Below are 10,985 nucleotides of genomic sequence, written 5' to 3'. Positions count from 1 at the left end.
TTGCATGGTTCTTTTTTTTTTCTTCCATACGATTTAAAATGTAAGTAGAGTGTTATACTGACTGTGGTACTGATACGTTTCGGACATATTAAAGCTAAAACCCAATCAGGGTATTACATGTATGTTCAATAAAAAGCTAAAAAAAATCGGCATGTTTAGGAGATACTTTAGCCAGCTGGCACCACGTGTTCGAGTCCAGCTGTGACTTAAAGGACTCTATCGTTGGTGTTGAGACAATGTGAATAGTATCAGGCAACCTTCTAAATGATGTTTTGCGTGCATGCACAGCATTGTGGTAACTTGCACATGTTTCATGCAATCTCTTCGCTTGGTTCATTTCTGTTTAGTTCTGAAAATAGAGAGCTGTGGATTATTTGAGAAATAATGGTTTGTTTTCATTTTACCCTTTTGAATATACAATCCATATTTGTTATTATTTTTAAAAAGGTCTATGTATATTAAAAACGGAAAGAAAAAGACTTTTAGAAAATATACTACAAAAGTATGTTTGAATAAAACTTACCGCTTTTTCTTCCCTGTTCTCTTCAAACGTTTTTTTTTACTTTCAAAGTGGCAATGCTATCAAATAAATTTTTCAGATTTATCAGAGAGATCTTGAATTTTTTAAAGCATAACATTAAGGGTAGCAAACTGTAACATTGGGGTAATTGTGGGGATGCGAAAGACACGATGGTAGTTTTGTCAAATGAATTATATGTCGTTCTTTATATTTTTCTCGGTTGATTAATCATCCATCCCGAATCTATCTTTTCTTAACAAACTACCTACCTGTTTACTGCTTTAAAAGTCAAGGGGTGCAATGCTTACTTGTGTCACTACTCTTGATCTGTTTCCTTCTTCTCCCCCTCTCATTCTTAAATGAATAGCCGCCCTCTTGGCGCAGTGGTTAGAGCGTCTGCTCATAAATCGCAACGAAAGGGTTCGATCATTACGTCGCAGGTTCGAATACAATTGTGGGACCGGTCTTTCAGATGAGACCCTATAAACCGAAGTTCCGTGTCGCAGTAGGTGTTGGTACAAAAAAGATCCCTCATTGTTCAAAAGTTCCGAGTGCTGAGTAAAGAACACAATTTGTAGCTCTCTACCGGCAACTGGTGGCGTCGAGAGAGACGTTAAACAATATACAATCAATCAATCAATCAATCTTAAATGATGTATATGTCTTGAATGAGACTTTATTGGTATACTCCTAGAACTATTTTAAGCCTGTTCATTATCCTTAGTATGATTTCTTAAATTTCTATTAATTTTTCTGACGATGAAAGTTAGATTTTTCCTAGATATAGTCTTATTAATATTTACCAAGATATAGTCTTTTCATCATAATATGATTATAAAAATTCTCATTTCATTGACGTCCTTCATAGACTACAACTTCATTATCTGTTAAAATTCAGCCTTGTAGTATAATGTTCTTTTTCAAAGACTTTTTAAAGAATATGCCCTATCCTTTTCAGATGAAGTTGATTTTAGTGGGCCAAAAAATGTAATTATGTAAATATTGTATTTACTTACACCCGATTGATTAGAAATTTACAGCATGACAAAAATAACAAAATGTAACAGTATTTCACAAGTACAAATATACATTGTTTTTATTTTAGAAATTCCAGATTTTATTCTGGATATCGTTGAGCTTCCTATTGGTCTGGATAGGAATATATGCAGCATCAGCCAGGTAAAATTCTTATTAAAGGTACTTGAACACTGGTTTGAAGTCAATATTTTCTCTATAATATTACGACTTATATATCTTAATAGCATTTCACAAAAAATGATTAAAATCTTGTTTCATTTAAAAGTTCAAATTTTTTGGCGGGTTCGATTGACACATCCTTGCACTTTCAAAAAATTTAACCTTATTCTTAATCCTTAGGAAAAGTGGCAAGTTTGTTGTGTATTAATGAGAAATTTTAAAACTTTTATCCAGAAAAATAATTTTATTCAGAGTAGAAATGTTAGAAAGCAAAACACCTTCACAAGTATCGGCATTCCGAACTCAGAGTTTCGTACAGTTTAGCAAACCGACCATACTCCTGTTATGTACACAGTTTTTGTAAACATGGCAAGTTCTGTTATTGTTTATGTTTATTATTCACCGGGTGCGTTCAGTCGTCACAATCTGCTTACCACAACTGCACGGACTGAAAATATTTTGTGTGTTTGTTTTGCTTTCAAATATGTCTACTCCGAATTTTCTAGATTATGGTATAAATATTTTTCATGTATACAAAACGAGATTGCCACTTTTCCTAAGGATTAAGAATAAAATTAATTTGTAAAAGTGCAAGGATGTGTCAATCAAACCCACGAAAAACTTTGAAATTTTAATATCTTTTGTATGAAATAAGATTTTTAATTAATTTTTATGTGAAATGCTATTACAATATATAAGTCGTAATATTATAGAGAAAATAATCTGTGTCCAAGTACCTTTAAATAAAAATGAAAATATTTAAAATATGTATAATAAAGTAAAATAATAGATTAAACTTTTTCATAATGATTATTTTCTTTTTAGTAAATTACTAGCCGCATTTCCCAAAATAGTGCGACCAGGATCCCCTTTAATTGTGAACTGTCACCTGTTAAAACGTGGAAGCCAAAATTTGATATTAGAACTTGTAAAGGACGGAAGTACAATACGTCAAAATACGTCCACTGTCACTTTTGGTAATTTTTTGTGATTTGATAACTTTTATAAAATTAAATTATCTTTCTTGCAATTATTTTTTTTTAAAGAAATAAACAGCCAAATATTTCATGACTTCAAATACGTACTACATGTATATGATCGTTATCAAAAGTTCGAATTTACTTATCGCAAAAAAGAACATTTTATACACACAAAGACATACAATTTTTATTTGCATTTATAGGCCTAAATCTTTACTAATATTCATATAAACTAACTTAAGATTTATTTATATTTGAATTTTTGTAAAATATGATATCGCAAAATGGGTTCAAAATGCTGTGATAAAATATGAGCTTTTTAACCTTATATACATATACCTGTATTACTCGAAATAATTGAATGAAAAGAATGGCATATACACATGTATGATTTTGGGAATTATTTCAAATAAAGATATTTTGTGATATTTTTTTAAGGAGGTGGGGAGATTCATAATTATATGGTAAATGTTTTTGAAAGTCTCTTGCACTCGAATATTTTTTTATTTACATACTTTTTAACATAAATTTAAGGATTTGGTGTCTTACGTATTTAAATATTATAATAACACCATACTTCTTTATGTTAAATTTTTGACAAGCACTAGTACATGTATTTACTCAGAAATAGGTTGTATAAGAAATTATCCTGCAAAGACATGTCTTTTTTTAGGTGTTTATAAATTACTTTATGAGTTTTTTCAGGTTTTTATAAAAGTTTTAAAAATAAGTTAAACAGATATTACAAAGCACGGGCCTACGTGCATATACCTTAAAAGATACAAATTATTAATAAAATTGTACCTATATATGCATAAACAAAATATAATGAATAATGTATTTGTTAATTATTGAAAGAACAACAAGATTTTAAGGAAACAATTTAAACTTGATATACATTTATTGAAGAGGAACAGAATACAAAAATTGTTTTGTCGATAAAAAAACCTTTATCAGCTACAGTTTACACTGTATAATCAGTTGGGTTTCCCAATGTTCAAACAATCTCAAAACAGTTTGTCAGAATGATTTACAAATCCCGACGCATCTTCATAAGTACACGTATCACAGCTACACCATAGGTACACTGTAAAAACCCAATGTAAATCCTTAAGAATTTTTGCAGACCTTTCTGCTATGAATCCTTAACCTTTAACCCAACAAACATTCCTCTCTCAGTGAAGAGTCTTTCTGAATTTTTAAGATTTTTTTTGTAGGAAAGCAGCATAATATCATGCTAAACGTAAGTAAATTATTGCATGTCGCACCAATATGCATATTTTATACATGTATACTATGTTAAATTGCCGTATGTGTACAGTCGTTTGGCCAGTTCCGAATAAGAAACCGATTCGTCTGAGCTATAAATATACTAGACATTAATTCAAAATTTAAGTGTTTTGTCAAGGTAGTTCGATGACTTGTGGAATTAAATATTGTTTCATTAAAGTTCATCTTGCCTTCAATAAAAATTATTTCGCAAGTTACCATAGTTGTCATTTTTACCAGTTACGAATAAGCCAACGAGTTCCGGATAGCCCAGAGATTCTTATTGAATTCAAAATAAAAAAAAATTACGTCCCAGATGTTATCCATTGGCATGCTTAAGAAAAGTGAAATCAATTGCTTACCAATAAATTATTTGTATTTCCAAAGGTTGAAGAGAAACTAGAGGTACTGTGGGCACTGAGCTCATTTTAATGATACCCCACACCTTCTTTATGATTATTTAAGACAAATATCATGTTTTGCCCTTGGAGACCAAAATTAGTGTCAGATCAAAAAGTAAAATAAAAGGTCATAATATCACAATGTAATCAAGAATCTGTGAAAGTATCATTAAATATAGGAGGAATTGCGGATTAGAGATGAATTTATATCACTAAAATATTGACAGTAGTGAAGGACAAACTTCAAGAGCACTGTACAACTATATATTCAAGAAGTGATGTAAATCAGATGTGGATACTAAAAAATTCTACAGAACTTTTGGACAATTTGAAATCACAAGACTATACAAAAATCAACAGCATAAAAACTTACGACTTTTCATTTATACACAACAATTCCCCACGACAAATTAAAATCCAGGCTTTTTGATATCATTGACAGCTGCTTCTTCAACAAAAATGGAACTCGTAAGTTTACTTACCTCGTCATTGGTCATTTGAAAAATTATTTTGTTAAAACAGATTCTGATTGCACACATAAGTACTCTGAAGTTGACATCAAAAAGATGCTTGAGTTTCTGATTGACAATATCTACGTGCTTTTTGGAGACCAGGTATTCCAACAATCTATTGGAATACCCATGGGTACAAATTGCGCTCCGTTATTAGCAGACTTATTTTTATATTCATATGAAGCACAATTTATGCAAAATCTTTTACGTGATAAGAAGAAAACACTTGCTGTTGCCTTCAACTCGACATTTAGATATATCGACGACGTATTGTCAATTAATAATGATAATTTCCATTCCTACGTCGACACGATATATCCTGGTGAGCTTGAGATAAAAGATACCACAGAGTCCGACACTTCTGCTTCATACTTGGATATTTTACTTGAAAAAGACACTAATGGTAATCTAACAACCAAGCTATATGATAAACGGGATGACTTTAACTTTTCTATCGTCAACTTCCCTTACTTATGCAGCAATATACCTTCATCACCTGCATACGGAGTATTTATATCTCAGTTGATTCGATACGCAAGAGCATGCTCTGCGTATGTACAATTTCTTAAACGATGTTAGATTTTGACAAACAAGTTGATGAAACAAGAATATCTACAGTGTCAATTAAAGTCATCATTTCGTAAGTTTTATGGTCTATAAAATGATCTTGCCAGCAAATACAATTTATCATTGAATGAAATGCTGACTGACGTTTTTCATACCAATTGTTAGTCCATTATTTATACACTGAATTGACCACGGATTTTTTCCGTTATTTCCTGATTATGACAACGAGCACACGGCGGGTGTGACCGGTCGACAGGGGATGCTCACTCCTCCATGGCACCTGATCCCACCTCTGATGTTTCAGAGGTCCGTGTTTGCTCTGCTCTTATTTTGTATATTTGTTTAATGGACGTTGAGATTGAATACTGTTCGTTATTTCCATATCCATCTTTCAATATTACAAAGAATAGCAGTATCTAAGTTTTTCTCAGGGAGCCCAAGTTATGTGCCTGATCCAAAAATAAAATAGTTTTACTTTGGCACTGTTAAACACAAATTCTTTGAAAGACTCATTAAATTCTGTGAAGCATCATTAAACTTCATTCAGTGGTAGAAGAGGGGTTGCGGATAAGAAATGGATACCCTAGAGCATATCAGACGGACGGACGCACAGCTTGACGCACGGACGGACATAAAGACGAATGGATGGACAAACATCCCATTATTATATACAATGTACCCCTTCTTACTGTTTTTCAAGCAGGGGTATAATTAATCAGGTTTACATTGAAGAAAACAAAGAAGAGTGAATTTATGATTATAGTGTTTAAAATGGGTTTTCGGAACTGGTAAAATAAGAAAACGAAAATATTTAGATATCTTCCAGTGTCCTAAATATTTATTATTGACAAGTTTTTAGTATATGTTAGAGTACATTTCAAACTTACTTTTGATACCTGGAATGCGGTTTTATGTTAAAAATTTATAAATCTACAGAGGTTTTTCAGCAGACTTACGCGTAGTTGTGATTCACGTTTGTTGCGTTGTAAAAGTATGTCGACTGTTTCGAGTACGATAACGAAACCAAACCGAGGGCAAAAAATCAAAACTTTGCATAATTCAAACACTAATAAATAAGCCTTCTTACCATAGAAACAAATTATTTTTACACCGTTGAATTTATTAATTATCAATTCTTACATTACTTATTATTCGGAACTGGCCAAAATCCGGAACTGGTCAAACGACTGTACATCACGAATACGTTTATCTCTGTACATCACAAATACGTTTATCTTCTAAGCATTATAATTCATTATACATGAAGATTACATAAATCTTGTGAACATAATAATATACTATACATGTACATATAACTGCAGTCTATTTACATATTTAGGTACCGCCTGATTTGACATCTTCGAAGAACTTAAGGGTCAAACTATCATACAGTGGAGATTCAATTGTGTCACCTATTCAATATGATGACCTGAAGAGTGTCGTTTTGATACAAACCGACCGTGGAATGTATGCCAAAAATGAAGAAGGTATATATATGTTTGTTCATGAAATTTCACTTTCAAAGACTTTACGCATTTCATTGAATTTAACTATGTATATCTTTTTGTTCATAAGTGAAAATGAGAATTGTAACGCTGACTCAAAGTTTGAAACCATTAAAAACACAGATTAGTGTAGCCATCTATGTAAGTATAAGTTTTGTTTTTCAAATCTTAAGGTATTTACATTAATCAAAATGGCAGAAATCCTGATACTTAAAGATATGTATGCCGTGTTAAACAGTATTTTTGCACAGCTGAAACCGAACAAAAATTTCTGGAGTATGATAAGCTACCAAAAATGAAGCATTCTTGCGAATTCGACAAAATTTTATTCGGTATTAACAAAGTACTGGTCAGGAAAAGAACATGATATTCTCATGCATATTTATAAAGGATTGACGTTTATCCTGGATCTGCGCATGTGCGCGGGAAAAGCATCGCGAGAATCATCAGGTCGAGGAAAATATTTTTTGTGACGTCTGTTCAGTGAGGGACACAAATAGACCAATCAGCTCAATGAGTTGCATTTAATGCATTTATGGGTTACTACATAAAATACTACATGTGTTTTTCAAAAAGGCTAGTTTTTTAAATCGCTCTCAGAAAGACTTGATGCATTATGTACATAATTATCTACTAATCCCATGCTCATATTTGCATACAAATGATTAACAATGATGAAAAATAAAGTTTTCCCGATTCCATTGTACAGGTCCGTTTGTTTAGAGTTTCCCCGTGCTGTACTGCTAGTGGACATTTTCGGTTGGGTGAACATTTACGGATCTTCAGTATGGAGCGCATTATGCACAAAAAATATTTTATGTCAAGTACAATGTAAATGTATGGAAAGTAATTTAAACTGCTATGTTTACACCCTGAATGGGATATCGTCAATAATCCCTTTTGTTTTTTTTTAATATGAACTACATAACATATGTAGATGAAACTTACATACCATACATCTTGCCTTCTTAGAAATATAGTTGGGCTAATAAAATAAAATTGATCAAGGAATTCCAGGCCTCTAAAAACTATTCCAGATTGAGGGCACAACCAAGCATTTCGATTAACACCTTTAAGAAAAAATAATTCAGGTAGGTAGCATCGGGTTTTTTAAGTGGGTGGGGGAATATATTGATTGATTGATTGTTTAATGTCCTTCTCGAGAATTTTTTACTCATATGGAGACGGCACCATTTGCCTGTGGAGAGCTGCAAATTTTGTCCTATACTCGGCACTCAGGGCCATTGATCAGGGATGGATCTTTTTCGTGCCAGCACCTACTGCGGCACGGGGCCTCGGTTTATACGGTCTCATCCGAGGGGTGGGGGGGGATAGAACAGTTAGAAAGAATAAAAATCAACTAGCTCGAAGAAATCTGACAAGTAAAAAAGGTTCCAATATATTTCACTACTAAACATGACTAATTTTTATTCATTCAATACAATTTACTGCCAAACTTCAAATTTCACTTTCGAATTAGCCCGAGCCAATGCTGATAACCTACTTGCAAGATTTTTTTATATTTTTTCAAGGGGTCAGAAATACTGTGGTTCATATGTAAAGAATATACTTATATTATTTAGTAGTATTCTGGTTTTGGCATTCGGTATATTGTGCAGATTTATACATGATATTCTGTGGAATACTTTTTGTTGTTTTGAACCATTAAGAAATGCAGAATCGAATGTATCTAATAACCATTTTGATTGATCAAATTATATCATTTGTTTGTATTAGTTATTTCATTTTGGCACAACATGGTTTCCACACTTCTTTATCCATAGTCGCTGACATCTGTAGAAGTTATGTCCATTGAAAAGACAATTGCACGTGATTATTCCTCGGTACAAAAAGTAACCAACTCTGAGGTGCTCTCAATATTGACAATCCCTAACTCACGTGTTTGTAGTAAAATCGTAGTAGACCATCATGCTTTTCGGTTCATTCACGAGATTGGACCATTGTTTGCTGTAAACATGCGAGACAACGTGATCATGAATATTTCAATAAGAGGCGGTTTTTTATCCGACACGGAGAGAAAATAATTTTTACCAAATAATATTTCATAACTTTTAAAAGTGATGGAGGGGAATTGTCTTATTTGCAGAAAGTATATAACTTATATAACTTGATGAGACACCACATATATTTATTACTTTTAAAATAAAACACTAATACGGCATATATAGCTTTAAGATCATAAACATTATATCAATACACTTTATATTACCTGAAACTATTTTGAAGACATTTTTATAACATCTTTGTGTTACAGTTTTGATGAGCATATTCAAATCATGTCACACTTTTCCAGAACACATTTAGAGACTTTAAGCATTCGTTTGATCAAAAAATTAAAAAATGCTGAAAATGTCTTTGCTGAATTGATAGTTTCTTTAAAACAAAACATTTTTACTTGATTCAGCTAGAGGTATTGTGACCAATGAGCTCACTAAATGATACCCCGCCTCCCATGTGAATATGTTGTATTTTAGATTTTTAAATAATTTTTTCTCATTTCCAAATTTGCAAAAGACAATACGCATTTATGGTTTTGGAAAGGATATTGGGATGAATTGATATGACGTTTATACTATACTTTTTTCTTCCTTTCCAAGAGTCTGATTATCACTTTTCACTGCATTTTATCCTCTTCCTATCCTTGCTAAAACTATGAAATCCGGTAGGTGTAAAAAAAAAATACCTAATCTGGCGAACGCCATAAAATTATCTTGCGTCCGCCATTTTTTTTTACTTGGCAGCAACCCGCTTCCGTACAAAGCAGTGTAGGTAATGATCGAAGATAGTTTTAAGTTAATTTGTACATATTTTATAAACAAAATAGAAAATCCAATTATCCATTTTTACGAGAACCCCATTTTCGTCAGTGGAATTATTATCTTTAACTATGTAGGATGGTAAAAATAAACTGGTGCAGCAATGGTTAAATGTGCGAGGAGTACTAGGTGTATTTTCCAGAAAATTTTCCATTCCGGGTGATCCCAACAATGGGCAGTGGCGTATTGTTGTCGACGATACGGTATGACTCCTTGATCGATAATATATGCACATACTTATAACTCCTTCAAATTTCATTCGTCGTATCTTAAATTTATATATTTCCTTTTAAATCTTTCTAATGAATTGTCTTCGTGCATTTAGAAAAGGAAAACAGAAAAAACATTCATAGTTCGAAAATATGGTAGGTAGTTTTGTAGTATTTTTTCTGTAACTTTTATAAAACGAATCAAATTTTAGTATACATGTATACCTAGGTTAATTCACAAGCATCAAATTAAGCAAATGTATTCTTGTTTGAAACAGTTGTTCCAAAGTACAAAGTTGATATATCATGCCCTACGTTTTTCACAAGATCTACAAGGAGACTGCGATGCCTTGTTAAAGCTAGGTAAGAGTTTTAAGGATACTATCGATATGGTCCAATAAATAATCTTTTAAACCATAAAAAACAAAAATAAATTAGGAAAAATACCAGCTCAAGTTTATTTCTAAAATGACATTTCTTGCAGAAAATTTTTTTATTTAAAAAGTTCGATATTTGGCGGAAATTTATTGTTCAAAATGTTACTGTACATGAATTTGAAAATTCTGTAGGTATATGTTTGGTAGAAAAGTAAATGGTGTAGTTCATGCCCAGCTTGTAACAAAGACGAGAGACGGTGATAAGTTTTTATACAATCATCATGATAATGTAAGTAAAGCAAAATAAAATGTTGATCATTAAATGAAGTTTCCCTTACAGTTTACTATGTAAGTTTCTTTTTCAGATAAGAGGAGAGTTTTGGATAACGACGACGAAAAATACAAGCTTTATTTTCGAAAACGATATCGAAGTAATAGCTCGAGTAAGCGACCCCTCTACTGGCACGACTGTCGTTAATTCAGCAGTCATAAACTTAAGACGAGATGCAAAAATGATATGGTCTTTGGAACCGATTAGAAAACATTTCCAACCAGGACTGAAATTTGTTACATTCGTGAGTTTCAAGCAATATACTTTTATAATTGGATAA

At 32.1% G+C, this 10,985-nt stretch overlaps 1 protein-coding gene across 1 annotated transcript; it reads left to right on the top strand.

The window, feature by feature from the left end:
* Nucleotides 1-315: 315 nt before the first annotated feature.
* LOC134263395 (CD109 antigen-like) lies at nt 316-10,985 on the top strand. The gene is made up of 11 exons (XM_062745729.1): nt 316-387; nt 1,626-1,699; nt 2,543-2,694; nt 3,915-3,940; nt 6,786-6,933; nt 7,022-7,092; nt 9,866-9,991; nt 10,114-10,153; nt 10,276-10,360; nt 10,567-10,663; nt 10,740-10,985. The coding sequence occupies exons 1-11, from the start codon at nt 385-387 to the stop codon at nt 10,983-10,985; spliced, it is 1,068 nt and encodes a 355-aa protein (XP_062601713.1). The 5' UTR covers nt 316-384.

Source organism: Saccostrea cucullata, unplaced genomic scaffold, assembly GCF_032062105.1.
Source record: "Saccostrea cucullata isolate Sc308-1 unplaced genomic scaffold, CSIRO_AGI_Scuc_v1 ctg1577, whole genome shotgun sequence".
NCBI lineage: Eukaryota > Metazoa > Mollusca > Bivalvia > Ostreida > Ostreidae > Saccostrea > Saccostrea cuccullata.
Note: the sequence above shows the minus strand (reverse complement) of the source record. Positions and strands in the feature narration are given on the sequence as shown.